Consider the following 17963-nt stretch of genomic DNA (forward strand, 5'->3'; position numbering starts at 1 on the left):
GGCGCCCCGGGCTCTGCTAGGCGCCCCCGGCCCCGGGCCCGGCCCAGCCCGCCCCCAGAGCAACAGGCCCCCAGCCCCTCTGCCCGCAACCAGGGGCCCAGGCCGGCGGGTGGGCGCCGGGCGGGGGTCCCTGTGCCCCACACACGCGTCCCCGCTCCCCCAGCCCAGCCGCTTCCAGGGCCCTCGGCGGCGCCCGCTTCCCGGGCCCGTCGGCCCCCCGCCTCCTGGCCGGGCCGCCCCCCAGGGTTCCCGCGGTCGGGGCCGCCTACCCTTCCCCACCATCACCCCTACCGACTCGTGCCCCCACCCCCCTCGGGCACCAGTGCCAACGGCGGCTCCCCCGGCCCCGGACCTACCTGCACGGCTCAACCAAGCCTAGAAGTGGGGGCGGGGAATCTTCCGCCCTCCTATGTCTCTCATTGGCCCTTCCGGGGAACATCGGGAGCGCCATTGGCTGATGGAAGATGTCGGTCAGAGCGGTGGGGCGGGACAGAAGCGGAGAGGGATGCTGGTGCCTCGGCGTCTCTGTCTCTGGGTATCTCTCTGTCTCTGTCTCGGCTCTTGGAAATGAGAGACATTTGGATGAGAGGACTGGAAAGGGGCCTCAGGTGGAAGGAATAGAAATAGGAATCCTGGCAGAGCTTCCCACCAGTCTGCCACTCCGAACCCCCTACCTAAGTCTCCTTGAGATCCTCTTACCCATCACCCCCAACCCCGGCCCCTCACCCTTGTAGGTTCTTCATCCAGGAAGCGATGTGATGAAAACTCGGGGCCGGAAGGCCACAGAGGGAGATTTCACATAGGTATATAAAATATACACATACAAATACTTATATATAAAGTCAACCAGATATATGGTCACTAGGGCCTGGAGAGGGAAGGGCACACATCTCACAGGCAAGGAAGGACTTGAGATATAGCCAAAATAAGAAAGAATCAAAAATCACTCTAAGAGCTGAAAACAGTGGTTTCTTCCTAGGAGGGGAGCTGAGGCGACCAGGTGGGAGGAAGACTTACAGTTCACTGTATACCCTTTTGTATCTTTTGATTTTAGTACCATTCACAAAGATTCCCATTTTTTGAATTTAATTAGCTTAAATTTTAAAATAATTCTAAGGTTGCAAAAACAGGGGGACAGATAAGATGGTCGTCCAGGCAAAGTGGGACAACATGCAGATTTAGAGAGGAATTTTAGTTTTTAATATGTTCAGTTCCAGATACCAGTGGTAAACCAAGTAGAGGTGTCCCAGAGGCAAGTGGAGTTAGGAAACTTGGGAGAGGGTGGACTAGGGGAGATTTGGAGTTCTCCATCTAAATATGGTGATCAGTGACATGCTAAAGGATAAACTCCCCATAGAAATGGAAAAAGACACCCACAGTAAGGTCAGAAGCGTGAAAAGAAACAGAAAGAGGGTCAGTGAGACAAGAAGAACAGAATAATGAAAAGGTATGAAAGTTAAGGGAGGAAGGGTCTCTGGAAAAATAAAATAATAAAACTATGAGAACCTCACAGGTCTTACGACTCACTTCAGGGACCCTCTTTAGGCTCATTCAATAAGAATGAAAACTTGCTGTACACCTGAAACTAACACAACATTGTAAATCAATTATACTTCCATTTTTAAAAAGCTTTTTAATTAAAAAACAAAAAGAATGAAAGCCAAGAGAATACTCAAAAAGCAGAGTTCTTAACTTTTTCATACATGCACCCTTCTCAGAATGTTTGACAAATATACACAGAAATTCAAAGGAAACCAATTACATTAAAATACAATTTTCAAGATATTTTTTAAAGTGTAACATAGCAATATATGTGCTTTGTATTAAATCTATTAAATAATAAGATCTAGTGGCAGGCCTAATGACCACCATAATTTTGAGGTGGTAAATGAGTAAAAATAATATTTCAAGATATCCACAACTGTCATATAATAGGAAAATACCTGTGATTTCTATTGGTGACAAGATCACAGGTACTGCTAATACTACTTGGTTTGTTATCTCCATTCATAATTGAAGGAAATACTAATTTCCTGTTTTTAATTTTCTGTTAGACTTTTGCAAAATTACAGGCATATTCCCTTTTCCGGATCCAAGTTCGTGGATTTCCTAATCTACGGACCCCAGGTTAAGAAATTCTATCGGCAAGAAATCATTCTGCCCCTACCCACATAGGGGTGTGACCCTGCTTCCCCCACCCCCATCTCTGTCTCTCTCTTACCCTTCCCCACTTGCTCCAAGCACCCTCTGGTCCCAGTCCTGCCTGCAGATGTCTGACGGCTCTGTGACACTAAGAACAGGGGTGATGAATGAGGGTTGGAGGAAAGATATATATACACCCCTTATCTGTCTTCAAAGAAAAAAGAGAAAGCTCCGAGGTGTATTGCAGATCCGAAAAGATGGGGAAGAGGAGCCCAGGATGGGGCATCATTCACTACCAAGAGAGAAAACAAATTATAAAAAGAAAACATCTTTATCAGTTAAGTAAGAATCTTTTCTCTGAGTTTATTAATATTGCTCAAATCAGCCCTAGAGAACATCTGCAATTCAGTATCTTATTTCATAAATCTGTAAAATTGGGAAAAAACAGTAACTACCTCCTAGGGGTTTTGTGAGGATTAAATTAGTTAATACATACAATGGATTTAAAATAGTGCCTGACACAGGCTAAACACTCAGTTTTTAACTATCTTTATTATTATATTAGGCATGCTGCTTTCCAGCGCATTCCATGAAAATTTCTGGTAAGATTATTCGTATTAATGACATATATAGTAGCAAACTGAGTGCTAAGAAGGTTAGCCCAGAACTCTTGCTTTTCATTTAAATGCTTCAAAGTTAGAATACTACATTTTTTCCAGGTACATTTTCATTCCTCTATGGGGGAATAACATCAGTGTCTCTTTAAAGGGATTGTAAACTTGGAAAAAAATGTCTGGCTACTCATATTACAAAGGGCTAATTTCCATAATGCTGTATATAAAGACCTCCTACAAATCAATAAACAAAGCCCAGCAATCCTTGTACACAGCTGGTGGGAGTGTAAACTGGTACAGCCACTTTGGAAACGACTTTGATATAATCCAGTAAAAGTTAAAATATACATACTCTATCAGAGCAGTCCCACTACTACATATATATTATTAGGGAATGCAGAATTTCAAGTGTCAGGATGACTGTACAAGAATATTCATAGCAGTGCTGTTCCTCAGTGACCCAGAAAGGAAACATCCCAAATGTCTACCAAGCATAAATGGTTAAATTGTGATATATTTGTACAGTGAAAATTAATAAATGATGATTATATTCAACAACATGAATAACTTTTTGCAAAGGTAATATTAAACACAAAAGAAAGCAAGATACAAAAAAATATATCTAGTATTATTCCATTTATATAGAGTTTGAAAGCAGACAAAAGTAAACTATATTCTTTAGGGATGCGTAGTTAGGAGGTAAAATAAGGAAAAAGAAGGAAATGAACACAATAAAAGTCAGGAGAGCTGGTCGGGGGCAGAAGAAGTTTTGTTTGATTGGGAGTAGGGGTTGTTCTTAGGGGCTGGCAGTGTTCTACTTTTGATCAAGTGACGGGTACACAAGTATTTGCTCTATAACTGTTTATTAAAATGTACCCCAAAATGTATATATTTTTTCTGTATGTATGTTATATTTCACAAAGAAAATATATTTTTTAAAAATCTCTGTAGAAAAAAATGGACAAAAGATACGACAGAAATTTCACATAAAAGGAAAATAAGAATGGTTCTTAAACAAATGAAAAGATGCTAAACTTTACTAAAAGACGTGCATTTAAAACTCCACTGAGGGAATTCCCTGGTGGTCCAGTGGTTAGGACTCTGTGATTTCACTGCCGAGGATGAGGGTTCGATCCCTGATCAGGGAACTAAGATCACGTGAGGCGTGACCAAGAAAACAAAAAAACAAAAAAAACTCCACTGAGATACTAACAGGTCATGAAGATAACGCTTGCTAACACATTGTGTTGGCAATGGCAAGGGGAACAGCCATTTTTTGCATCACTGGTGAAAATATAAGTTGTTCCAACATCTATGGAGATCAATTAGGTAATAGCCATCAAATTTATAAATGCAAATAGCCTTTAATTCAGCAATTCCATCCCTAGGGATTTATTCATTCACTCCCCAAATATTTATTTAGCACCAACTATGCGGCAGGCACTGTTTTATGCTCTAGAATTTATCTTATATATTCTATGAAAAGTCTGGGAACCTGGGGCTGTTTATTATTATCATAGAGTTACTCACAAGAAAGAAGGCTTGAATCTCAACCAGAGAATACAATTAAGACTATATCAGAGCACATTAAATAAAATGAAAAAGTGTAATAAATGTTTCCCTACTTACAAATCTTTAGATAATCTGTGTATACACAGCTATTGGTTTGTTTTTGTTTTGTTTTGTTTTTCCCGGTACGCGGGCCTCTCACTGTTGTGGCCTCTCCCGTTGCGGAGCACAAGCTCCGGACGCGCACGCTCAGCGGCCATGGTTCACGGGCCCAGCCGCTCCGCGGCATGTGGGATCTTCCCGGACTGGGGCACGAACCCACGTCCCCTGCATCGGCAGGCGGACTCTCAACCACTGCGCCACCAGGGAAGCCCTATTGGTTTGTTTTTGAAGCATTGTATAGAGAATAACATTTAAATGCACTTCATTACAGAAGTGGTTAAATAAATTATGATTTGCATCCTGCTCTGTCACCAAGGGCTGTCTTCATGGGCATGTGAGCTGTGCAGTCACGCAGGGTCCCACACTCAGAAGGGCCTCATGATTTGCTGTTGCCTCTTGAAGCAGAGGAGCTATGAACAAATCGGGTGTCACCATTCCTTGTCACCTCATTCGCAAATAGCATCTGTGATGCTCCATGAGCACAGAATTCTGGTGGACTTGTCATACGTGGGAAATTCAGCCGATTTGTACAAGGTAACTGTGTTACATGTATGACTGAATAAGCATTGAGAGGCCATGCTTTCCTTTTGAACTAGAACTTGCTCTGAAGCCAGAAAGAAGACAGTTTTCTAAGAAACATGGAAGACCCAGGAGCCATATCATATCATTTCTTACTTGCGTTACTTCTTTGTGTTAGCCAATCTCTTATGTTGAAAATGATGACACAGAAGGAAGAGGCGACAAGGCAACCCAGAGTTCCTTTTCCTTTCAGTCCTCCCTTGCTTATCAGGAAGCTGAAAGTAAAGTGTTAGTAGAATGTACACATATCAAGAAGTGAAATCAAAACATTTGAGTTCATTTATCCAGAGTTCCCATTGTTCTGGTAAGAATAAAATAGACTTGTGTGAGTACAAGTTACAATACAAATTGTACAATTTCGGTGATTCAACTTAGGAGTTAAATGCTCTTTAAAACTGGCATTGCACAGTATGAAGAAGGATGGTAAATTTCATAATAACGATTTAAATTTAAAATTTTTCTTTACTTAGATGACATTGAATAGCAAATAAAAAGCACCATGGGGCTTCCCTGGTGGCGCAGTGATTGAGAGTCCGCCTGCCGAAGCAAGGGACACGGGTTCGTGCCCCGGTCCGGGAAGATCCCACATGCCGCGGAGCGGCCGGGCCCGTGAGCCATGGCCGCTGAGCGTGCGCGTCCGGACCTTGTGCTCCGCAACGGGAGAGGCCACAACAGTGAGAGGCCCACATACCGCAAAAAACAAACAAACAAACAAACAAACAAAAAAGCACCATGGTGAGACAAGTTAGAGACCATGAAAGAATGGAAAAAGCTTTATATTTTAGTGCCTTTAATGGTACTTTCCCCCTGCTTTTTGAATAAGGGACCCACATTTTCACTTTGCACTGAGCTCCTCAAATTAGATAGCTTGTCCTGTTCGTCACTTATGAATTTTGTGACATTGGGCAAGTTATTTAAACTCTCACCTCTGCAAAGTGGGAAGAACAATCATACCTATCTAATAGTATTGTTGAGAGGATTAAATATGCTAATAAGAAAAACTCTTAAAGTTTAGCTATTTTATATTTAATATTATTATTATTATAGCTGTGTTGCTATTATCAAATAGACAATAGAAGAGTATCCAGTCTTAAAAAAGAAAGAGGAAGTCTTTCTTTTACTACATGTACTGCTAGAGAGTGATCTCCAAAATATATTAAGTGAAAAAAAAAAAAAGTTGTCAAACAATGTTTTTGACATGCTTCCATTTGTGTAAGGAAGGAGAGAAAAAAAATGTCTTACATATGTACTTGCATACACTTAAAACATGTTTCTGGGAGAGGTCACAATTAAATAACACTGGTTGCTTTCAGGGAGGGGAACCAAGCAGCTGGAAGATGAGGTGAGAGGGGAATTTTTCTCTCTTCAAACTTTTGAACCATGTCAAAGTATCACTTATCAAAAAATAAATTAAACATTTTAAACATCTTCTATATTTTATTTTACACAATGCACTGCCAGGCATAGAAGCCTAAATAAATAACTGTTGGCTAAAATATTTCTTTAAAATTTAAAATGGGGGCTTCCGCGCTTCCCTGGTGGCACAGTGGTTGAGAGTCCGCCTGCCGATGCAGGGGACACGGGTTCGTGCCCCGGTCCGGGAATATCCCACATGCCGCGGAGCGGCTAGGCCCGTGAGCCATGGCCGCTGAGCCTGCGCGTCTGGAGCCTGGGCTCCGCAACAGGAGAGGCCACAACAGTGAGAAGCCCGCGTACCGCAAAAAAAATTTAAAAATAATCAAAAAAAAAAAAAGATGAATTGTACCTCAGGTCTCACCCATATCTGATTTAGATAATATTTGGATGAGACTTTGGAGTTGATGCCAGAACCAGTTAAGACTTTTGGGCGGCTGGGATGGAATAAATGTATTTTGCAGGTGAGAAGGACATGAATTTTGGGGGGAAGGAGGGAGAATCCAGTGGACTGAATGTTTATGTCCTCTCAAAATTCATGTGTTGAAATACTAACCCCCAATATGATGGTATTAAGAGGTGGGGCCTTAGGAAGTGATTAGGGCATGAGGGCAGAACCCTCATGAATGGAATTAGTTCACTTATAGAAGAGACTCTAGAGAGGTCCCTTTCCTCTTCTGCCATGTGAGGACATAGCTAGAAGACCACCATTTATGAACCAGGAAGTGGGCCTTCATCAGACACCGAATCTGCTAGCGCCTTGATCTTGGACTCCACAGCCTCCAGAACTGTGAGAATGTTGTTTAAGCCACCCAGTCTGATATTTTTGTTACAGCAGACTGTATGCCCTACCTTTCCTCCTTTCTTTGCTCTTTATTTATTTTATTAATTATTGATGTGGGCTCATAAATTCCTATTTTTCTCCAATAGCATTATTGTACTTGTTTTTGGGAGGATCAAATGTATCAAGTTTGGCCAGTCAAGTTGGCTCCTGTGTCCTTGTGACATGCCTCCAACTCCAACTGAGTATTGTCAAGTTTTGAATTTTTGCCCATCTGTTTGGTGAGAAATTGTATCTCTATGTAGTGTTTTTTTAAAAATATTTATTTATTTTGGCTACGCCAGATCTTCGTTGTGGCATGCGGGCTTCTTAGTTGTGGCATGCAAACTCTTAGTTGTTTGCATGCATGCAGGATCTAGTTCCCTGACCAGGGACTGAACCCGGGCCCCCTGCATTGGGAGCATGGAGTCTTACTCACTGGACCACCAGGGAAGTCTCTGTATCTCTATGTAGTTTTAATTTGCATATATCTTACTGAGTGAATTTGAACTTTTCATGTTTAAGGGGCATTTTGTTATATCTTTTCGTGAATTGTGTTGTTCATGTCTTCCCCTCTCTCAAAATTAAAAAAAAATTTTTTTACACGTTAGGGGAATTATCCCTTTATCTGTGACATAAGGGCAAATATTTATTCCCAGTTTGTCATTTGTCTTTTTTTGGGTCATGCAAAATGTTTTTAATGTAGTCAAATTTATCAATGCTTTTTGTTGATTTTTTTTTTTCAGTTTAAGGTGACATTTCACTTCCTCATATGCTTTTAAAAGGATATTTTTCTTTAGCTTTGCCATTGTTTTGGGGAGAGTCTTTTTTATCAGCAGAAAGCCTTTAATTTACGTTTGCTGGCTTTTTGCAATAGCTTTGTATGGATGGGGATCGCTTTGCTCTATTCCCAATCATTTCATGGGCAGGATTCCTAGTTTGAGAGCTCTTTTTTGCAGTTTCAGGATCTTGCTGGTAGGGGTGGGAAGAATGATGTGCTTTCTCTTTTCTGCCAGTCTTTTATTTCCCCTTTTTCCTTTCAATGCCTCTTTTTCATATCTTATTCTCCCGTAGAAACACTGCTTGTATGAGGCTGCCACTCTTGGTCCCAGACATTTTCAAACCTTTCCCTGAAGTGAGGGCTATAATCTACCAAGTCCTAACCTATGTTCGGTATTTTCCATTTGTTTCATTTTTTCCCCTGAAGATTCTGGGCTTCCTGTAATATGTCTTCTACTCCATTCAGCTCTGTCCATGGAGAGATTTTGCCTTTTTCCTCACTTTCTGTGACCACAGGCTAATGGTGATAGCAGGATCCCTACTGGAAAATTTCCCCTCTACTTACAGGTAATTTGAAGTTATAGTATTCTCTTAATAATGAAGGCATGAACCATGTACAGTTTTGTTCTACTTGATTTTATGGTTGTTTTGGGAGAGGGACAGATTTGTAATCAGGTTAAGTGCCATTGTTTTCCAGCCCTAGGAGTCTCAATATTCTTTTTTCTTATCAGACATACATTTCAGCACCCAGTCACGATGTAAACCATTGAAAACTAGCGATGGAAAGGAGGTATCTTAATTATCAATGGTTATAAATGGTAGTTGAAGTGAGAGTTGTGTTGGAATTGGCAATGAGATTAACAAAGGGAACATATTGCACATTAGTGGTTTTAGATTATATCGAGGTGAAAGTTTGAGAAAATTAAGATGCATTTTCTTTAAGACTCGGAATAAAACAATGAGTGCTTGATATTATGGCTGCTACTGTTCCATATAATATTGGTGATCCCAGCCATAGCAATTAAAAAGAAAAAAGAAATGAGGTATTTTACACAAGGATTAAAAAGGAATTAATGTCAGGAAATCCCTGCTCAAATAGAAACCCTACAAATTCTTAGAATAAGAAAGTTCACTAAGTTTTTAGGATCAACTGACAAAAAGCGTTACCCTCTCTACAGCAGTGTGGTAGGTGCTCTTGGCTGCTAAGCCAACAGCCATTCCCCCTTCTTTGCTAACAAAATCTCTGGGTCCAAACACAGATCACAATGTATCTAAACCAGTCATGGCAAACCCAGTCCCTTTTACCAGATTCTAAAATTTACCAAGTATCCCTTGCAGCTAAGGATGATTATTTGACCCAGTCCTGGCCAAAAATATGTAAGCAAATGTGTGCCAAGCTGTTCCTGGGAAAGATTTTCCTCTTTTTTGCAAATGCTTTGGTTTCTCTAAGACTTAGTTTCCTCTTGTATAAAACAGGTAATACATGCCTTACCTTATAAGGCTGTAAAGATGAAATGAGATTATTCTTATATCAAAGTGATCCATAAATCCTAAATAAAAAGAAGATAAATGCTAGCATTTTTCAAAATATGCAAATGATTATGGGCACAGATTTATAGCATCGACTGGTATAAGGGCTGCAAACTGGCATAAGTTTAAGGAGTGCTGTTATATACAAAGAAATCCCTTTACTCAATCTTTTCATTATTAGGAAACTAAGAACTGATGAATTTTTATTCTTGTGTAGCACCTTGCCCAGTGATGTATTAACTCACAAAGTATTGAGAAAAATCTAACACCTCAGACTACATGTTATTTGGGGTGATTTGTAGATAGTTATGCCAATATAGCTGTAAGTTCTCAATCAGGGGTTGCAGGATATAAAATGTCAGATTATATGTATAGTATATAGTATATGTGTATATATGTGTTTCTATTTGTGATGTTTCTATAACATCACCTCCACCCTGATAATACCACTGTATATTTGTACAGTACTTTAGTTTTACAAAGCACTTCCATGCTTTAACACATGGTCCTCAGACCTCTGTGGGATAAGAAGGGTAAGATCTTATCTTCTTTGTATTGGTGAGAAAAAAAGTTTAATTTCAGGGTCCCACAGCAACTAAGGGGCAAAGTCTACATTTCCTAGATATCAGTCTAGTGCTTTTTAAAAATACATGATTAGAAACCTTAATTCTACTCCTTTGCTCCCACTGTTACTTACTCTTTTTCTTATTCCAACTCCAGTGATGCATTATGCATTTGAATTTTCTTCTCAAATACAGCTTTTAGCCTCAAATTGAAAATTCTATTTTGAGGGTGTTGAATAAAAAGAATGCTTGTGTTAAGGGAAATTGGTAATAAAAAAAAAAGTAAAAATGGAAGGAAAATCAAGGACCTAAAATTTCCTACTTTAAAGCAAATTCTAGTTACTCAAGAAAGGGATACCGCTTTCAGTTTCAGTGTGAAAAGTACAGAGGCAGGGTACACATAAAAGCCCCTTCAAAGGACTAAGCATATAATAGATTTAAATCTACAGTTAGTAATAAAGTTTCCTTTGTAAAACCCGAACTTCTGTGATACTCAATGTCAAAATGCTAGGGAGGACACTTGAGAGTTAACATTAGATATGATCTGAAACTTCCAGAGAAGTCCAAAACTAAGTAAAAGGTTTTGAACATACACAAATGCCAAAAGTGTCCAGCTCTATCATTTAATAGTTGAGTCTTGGTTTTCTCTCTTGTAAAATGCAGTAGCACCTACCTTATAGGGTTGAGGACTGAAAATACTGTACACAAGGTAAGTAACACGGTACACATGGCAAGAACTCACTGAACATAAGTATTTAGCAAAGTTTGCACTTCTGAACCTTCATGAACCATTAATTAGAGGCCAAACAAACCAAAGAATACTTCCTACTTACACTTCTAGTTATCCCTGCCCTGCTGACAGCAAATGGCCGGTCCTAGGGAAGGTTACAGTCTGAGTCATTCCCTCTCACCTGCCCAGCGCACCTCACTTTATGTCTTTTTCCCTATTGCTACCCTTTCTTCAAGTCTGAACAAAACCCTTCAGCTCTCTACCCTTTTTCCAAGATATCAAACTAGAGTAAAATTTGGTTTCTATATTCTACTTCTTTCAGATCTTGATATTTAAAATTGATTCTAATTAGAACAAAAAAGCTGTGTGTCCCTTTTAAAGGAATTTCAGAAATCACATGATTAAAGAATAAAAAGCAGTTGACTCACAAAGTAGCAGCTGCTGGCAAGGGACTTTTGTAGTTTGGGAAAAATACATTCTAAAAGTTACCATTTTTTGGTCACAATATTTATTTTGACATTCCAAATAATACTAAAAAAACGGTGTGAGTTAAATATATACATATATATATTAGAAGAGGGTGTAAGTTAAAAAAAAATAGAGAAACATTGCCCTAGACTTTTGTGGAACATAAAACTGTAATCTTTCACTATTTTGCTGTGCCTTACTATAAAAATACAGATGGCACAGCTCTTATATAGCTTTAATGACTTGATTATAAATTTGCTTTCAAAAGTAATTTATTTGGATTTTCCATATCCTTTAATGAATTGCAAATATATTAACAGAAAAGACTTTCCCCCCCCAAGACTGTACAATTTCCGAAATAAGTCAGGAAAAGCAGAAAGAAGACACAAAATTACATTGTTTCAATGCAAATAGAACACACACATCACACCCACACTTGCATTTTCCTAGGTTTTCACAAAGAAAACAGGTCACCATATTTCTTGTGAAGACCCATACTATACTCTGGCTAAACAGAGACTTGCAAACTTTTTTCTTCAAAAAGAGCATTTTTAATAGACTAAATACTGGTTATCACTGAGTTTTTGTTTAAGGTACAACAGCAGCATGGTTCAAATGTCACTTGCAGTTCTTGGAAAAAATAAAAATTTTAAAGTAATGAAATACAGAAAAAGTAGGACCACCTTTCATTATTTTGAGTACCATTGTTCTCTTGAAAAAATATTTCCAAACTTCTAAAATCCCAGAGTTAAGAACCATTTCCAAGGGGGAAAATATGCCACAACATAACTTCTGAACAAGAGTGTGTGTGTGTGTGTGTGTGTGTGTGTGTGTGTGTGTGTGTGTGTGTATACACACGTGTGAAAAGCTTAAAGAGAAACAAGGACGTCAAAGTACTTAGTATTTCTGATTTTCTTTAAAATAACTTCTGAAATTTGAAGCAAACATTTTGCTTGATCAAAATGCATATCTTCTTCTGGTTGTTTGATCTCCATTCCAAGCAAAAAAGAAAGAAAAAAAGAAAAGAGAAAGCCAGAAACAGTAAATAGGTGGGAAATAAGGCTTCAAATACCTAAATGACTTTGAAAGTAGAGGTGTGAGGAAAATGCAATCAGGTCAAGCTTAGGCTGATTATCCCTCAGCCAACCATTGCCATGCTGTGCCTTCCACAACTATCCTTTTATCCCTGGTCTCAAAATTAGTACCAGAAAGACTTACTTCTGGCACAGGACATAAATTGCTACTACAAAAAATAACTAATTATACATCAGCAAATTGTTTGTGAGCATAGCTTTCTCCAAGCTTTGTAACAAAGAGCTCAGTTCAAAGCTTTCTATCAAACTCTATATTTGATACTGTTATACAGCTGGCTTATGATTTGCCAATTAAAAAAATAAAAGAATATAAAATTAAATATTACAGAACTAATGGATAAAAATGGAATATTTGTTAGAATCCAAGTGCTAGCCTTTGGGAATTTTTAATGATATTCGTTTACTCACAACCTTTCCTTTTTCTTATAAATTATTTTTTTTTAGGCAGCACATATATAGATTTAGGTAGAAAATTTTGTTAAATACCTCTCTGGCACCCAATACCTAATCTAAGACTCTGACTTGAATTAGTTTGTAACGGTATCTAAGCCACATTCAAATCAGCAGATTAATAGTAAATGATAGAAAATTACTGAGTCTACAGGCTAAAATTTTTTTCTTATCTTCTGTAATCCACATTATTTTCACAGCCTGACTAACAAATACAGGTAACCAGTAGATAAGTTTGTCCTTCATCAAATAATCCAAAACAATAACTGTAGGCCTGTCATTCATAAGAAAGTATAAATTTGTTATATTCTGACATTGGCACTTAATAAAATGTTAACTAAAGTTTCTATAAAAATTTCAATACATTACAATAAAGGAGATACACAATTTAAGACTTTAAATTGGTTACTGTGAAATTCCAATAATTCCCATTTCATTATGCATAATTAGATCTTTAAAATTACGGTCATTCCCCAAACACATCAACATATATTATGACAAACTCAAAAGAGAACTCCTGTCCTTCGTAAGAGCGGGGTTTTTTTTTCAGCTAAGAATTTCTAATATCCTAAACCCAATCACTCTCAGTAAATGTTTTGGTGACTCACACTATTGAAAATAATTTGAAGCAGAGAGTTGAAAAGAATGGAAATGACCTCAACTGAAGGTAACCACACATTCTTGCACCCTGCTTAAACACTTAGACAAGTCAGAGGGATACCGTCTTGAACAAATATAGATTCACAGTTATGGGAGGATTCTGACTGTATTAAGGCTTTCCCTATCATGATCTCTTAAAGTCTTTCCATTTAGTGTTCTCATTTTGATTCTTCTGGTGAACTTAAATGGTTATTAAGAGCCTTTTTTTGGCTTTTCAGTGGGCAACGCTTCTATCATCTCTGAATGTTAAAGGTGATCCCACAGAGCTCAAAGAGAAGAGGCAATATGGTAAGGACCAATTTTAAAGTTTATAATACCTAGACAACAATGATCAACACTCTGAAGCAAGATGAATAAATTAAAATTCTTGGTTAGACATTATTCTTGCCAAGAGTAATTGTACACTGTATGGAGGGATATTGATTCGTACGTATGAGTTCCAATATGCCCATTATATTTGTTTATGGGAGACACTGCAAGTTGAAGGTAATTTACATTCCTTGGCAATCAAGTTACTCTGTTATAGGCAATGTCTTTTATTGTTCCATCTGGCACTTGCTAACACCATTCTTGAAGAACCTAGAAATGAAGGTCAGTCACTTTGTTTATCAGGAACAGAACCAAGTAAAAACAAATTTTTGGAAAAACGACCAAGAGATTCTGGTTCATCACCACTTTCCATATCTAATGGTTCCTTCAAGATAAAACAAAACTCTTCCTTCCATGATAGCTTTCCAATAAAGAAAAAAAAGAAAAGGAAGTTCCCCACCCTATCCCCTAAGTTGTCATTCATACTGGTGAAAGGGCCAGTCTTGTTAGCAGCTAAATATTGCACTGCCTTTCCTTCTGTGTACAGTCGGCGTCCAATGAAAGGGGCACACTCGGGGTCTAAGTGACGGGTGATGACACTGCTGGCTCAAGAGTGAAGACTCAGTATGTGGAAGGACAAGAAACACGTCAGCACTAGTCACACATCCAGTTGCAAAAGTCTTGATTTCCACAAGTTAAAATTCATCACTTTCAGCTGCATGAAGTTGTGTGTCATCTGCATCTGTCATGCTGCTCTCCTGGGATTCATCTGTTCCCACTTTAAAAATAAAACAAAAGTCTACAGTAAGATAGCTGACAACTATTTTTGGTTGGTTCATGAAAACAAGAAAATTACTATATCCAGAGAGATGAGACCTTAAATAAAAGCCCTTAAAAATCCTGATATCCTTCAATAAAATGCGATTCAAGTGCCTTATTTTATAGCATGTCTAAGATTATTTTATTGCATTTCACCTTTAAGAGCTTTAACTACTAGGGGCTTCCCTGGTGGCGCAGTGGTTGGGAGTCCGCCTGCCGATGCAGGGGACATGGGTTCATGCCCCGGTCCGGGAGGATCCCATGTGCCGCGGAGCGGCTGGGCCCATGTGCCTGCGCGTCCAGGGCCTGTGCTCCGTGGCAGGAGAGGCCACAACAGTGAGAGGCCCGAGTACCACAAAAAAAAAAAAAAAAAAAAAAAAAAGAGTTTTAACTACTAAAACTGCCTCTCCCTAATGAATTCCTATTCCTAACCTAAGAATCAGAACTATTCTCTGACATCCCATCCAATTGTTGACTCCACTTTGGGGACAGTCCGTTAGTTCACAAAAATATAGAATATAAATGTATTTCTGAAACAAAGTCATCTTAGTTTATCTCATCAGAGGTCTCTCAATTCTCTTATTAAAAAATATTAATATATTAAGTCTTGGCTCTCACTAATTATTTTAAGACATACTCTCAATTAAGCGATAGAGTATATATATTTTTTGCTTTTTTTTTTTTTTTTTGTGGTACGCGGGCCTCTCACTGTTGTGGCCTCCCCCGTTGCGGAGCACAGGCTCCGGAAGCGCAGGCTCAGCGGCCATGGCTCACGGGCCCAGCCGCTCCGCGGCATGTGGGATCTTCCCAGACCGGGGCACGAACCCGTTTCCCCTGCATCGGCAGGCGGACTCTCAACCACTGCGCCACCAGGGAAGCCCTATTTTTTGCTTTTTAATTAATTAATTGATGTACAGCTGATTTACAATATTATATTAGTTTCAGGTGTACAATATAGTGATTCAATATAGGGATACAGTATTTACTGCCTTAAGTTATCAATCTAATTCTTTGTTCCTTCCTCTTTTTTTTTGATCTCTCCATTTAAATATATCTGCCATATATTTAGATTTTAGATTTGTGAGAGCTACATAGAATTTGAATAGCTACTACAGATCTGTCAGTACTTTAAAATGTGCACAAATTTATTATTCATTCACTTAGCACTTATAATGTTTTCAACATAGTCACACCTATCATCTTTTCTCCCCCTATCACGTTCCTATGAAGCAGATAAGGCAGGCATTAGTTACATAGATTGAAGCTTAGGTAAAAATCAGCAATGGATTTGTCAAAAATCACACAGCAAACTAGATCCAGAACTGAAACTAGTTACCTGGCTCCATATGCACGCTGTTATTATACTACCCTGTTCAATTTCCCTAAAATTTCATTTGGTATAAAGAATCTAACATGGTTAGAGATAAATAAAAAAGCAGTCCCTAAATCCTTATACAAACGGTAGCTTTCTGGATACTCAAAAAATTTTCCATGTTTATTCTGTGCCATAAATAAATATCTGTTTCATCTTACCAACTCTGATGTGGTGTTTCACTAGCTTTCTAGTTTGAATAACCACATATAAACCTAATTCACATGGATGATACTCACTGATCTGTTCCTCTTGGGTTATTGGCTCCTCATCATCTGGAAGGTAGCGCTTATCAATTGCCTCTTTAATCTGGTTATTGGCTCCTTTAGGATCTAAATCCATAGCCCAAGAGAAATTCATCAGGGCGAGGTGCGTTTGACCTAACTTCTTGTAAACCTAAAAATAAACAGCAGCACTACATTTTTCATTAAGTTGTAAGCTTCAACTATAAAATCCTAAACATTTTAAATTTAAATTAGGCTCTTGATTATGTGCTATAAATTCATTCTGAGGAGTAGAACATTTTCATCCTATCGAATAATTCATACCAACTTTTGAGTTCCTTTTAATATATTCAGATATTATTTTCAGAATTCCTTGCCTATATCTCTCAGGTAGTGAGCTTCCAATAAACCTCACTCTGTCTGGAACAATGATAGTGGAAAGAAATGGACGATAAGCTGCTTGATTAGCATTCATTTACACTGATTTTAAACAGAGTTATATCAACTCTCAGCACTGTCCTCAGCTACCTTAACCAACTGGCATCTGGGGGCCCAGTGTGTAAAATCCTGACTAGTCTGGCCTTGGAAATTTTGCAAGCCATTTTTTCAAACTAAACAACACAGCGGCATTACTTTTCTTCTTTTGGGGGATGTTTGAGTATTTTATTGATAATTGGAAGCTAAGGGCTTTCCTTGAGGTAGCCTCAGTTATGAACTTATTACTGGCCATTGGCTGCAAGTGCTAATACACTTCCAAAACTATAGAAGGATTAGGGTTATAGGGTGTGTGTTCTTGCTTCTTCATTAGGATATCATGTTCTTAAATGTTAAACTAAATCCATTCTTTATTTCCAGAGCAATTAGTTCAGAGCTCCAGTTGAATTTGCTCAACAGATATTGCACAATAAAATATTATATTTATTCTTCAAAATTAATATTTGTTATGAAAGTCACAGTTTAGAACCCGGGCCCCAATCTTTACCTTTCCTATTAAGAAGTAAACGAGGGACTCTTTGGGAACAATTTGTTTCAATTCTTCAAGTTCTTGTAAAGCAGACTGAAAAAAGCAAAGAAAAACATACTAGCAAAATTGTACAGTTTTGACTAAGCAAGTGTTTTTACTTAATTTCCAAAATCATCTTAACTAAAGCTTACTAGATCTTAATCAATGTGCTTCCTTGTTGCATTAATTCTTGTTGTGAAAATAAAATGCAAGGAAAATACTTATGACAACAGGAACTAAGAAGTGGAAGGAATTCACCAAAATTCACTGAAAACACACACAATTCTTTGTGAAATATGCAGGTGACAACCCTTGCTTTTGTCACCATTTTGTTTAAAATAACTAAATACTATCACACTGTATATGAAAGTGTTTTAAAAACTAAGTTGCAGAACTCTGAAGTTCTATTCATTTACCTTCTCCCTGACACCAGCACTAAGCTTTGAATACCAACCTGACATTTTAACTAATGATGAAGAGCCTAAAATTTAACCCTCTGAATTAAGTTAAAATTATCTAGCAATTTTCTGACCACTGCTAAAGGGTTCAGGAGATTGAAAAGACAGATAGGAAAACTGCATTTGTATTTAAAAGAAAGATATGATGATTAAAAATAAAAACTGGGGCTTCCCTGGTGGCGAAGTGGTTGGGAGTCTGCCTGCCAATGCAGGGGACATGGGTTCGAGCCCTGGTCTGGGAAGATCCCACATGCCGCGGAGCAA

At 38.5% G+C, this 17963-nt stretch overlaps 1 protein-coding gene across 4 annotated transcripts in view; it reads right to left on the bottom strand.

The window, feature by feature from the left end:
- Positions 1–11564: 11564 nt before the first annotated feature.
- CDC27 (cell division cycle 27) overlaps positions 11565–17963 on the bottom strand; it is a 60846-nt gene continuing 54447 nt past the window's right edge. For 3 of the 4 annotated variants that reach the window (XM_060081210.1, XM_060081209.1, XM_060081211.1), the window contains 3 exons: positions 17221–17295; positions 16254–16410; positions 11565–14601 (listed from right to left, as the gene is read on the bottom strand). In XM_060081210.1, coding sequence (XP_059937193.1) covers positions 14519–14601; positions 16254–16410; positions 17221–17295 — 315 coding nt within the window. In that variant the 3' untranslated portion in view covers positions 11565–14518. Of the gene's footprint in view, positions 14602–16253; positions 16411–17220; positions 17296–17963 lie in introns of those variants that run through there. The other variant, XM_060081212.1, reaches the window with a different exon arrangement.

Source organism: Mesoplodon densirostris, chromosome 18 (genome assembly GCF_025265405.1).
Source record: "Mesoplodon densirostris isolate mMesDen1 chromosome 18, mMesDen1 primary haplotype, whole genome shotgun sequence".
NCBI lineage: Eukaryota > Metazoa > Chordata > Mammalia > Artiodactyla > Ziphiidae > Mesoplodon > Mesoplodon densirostris.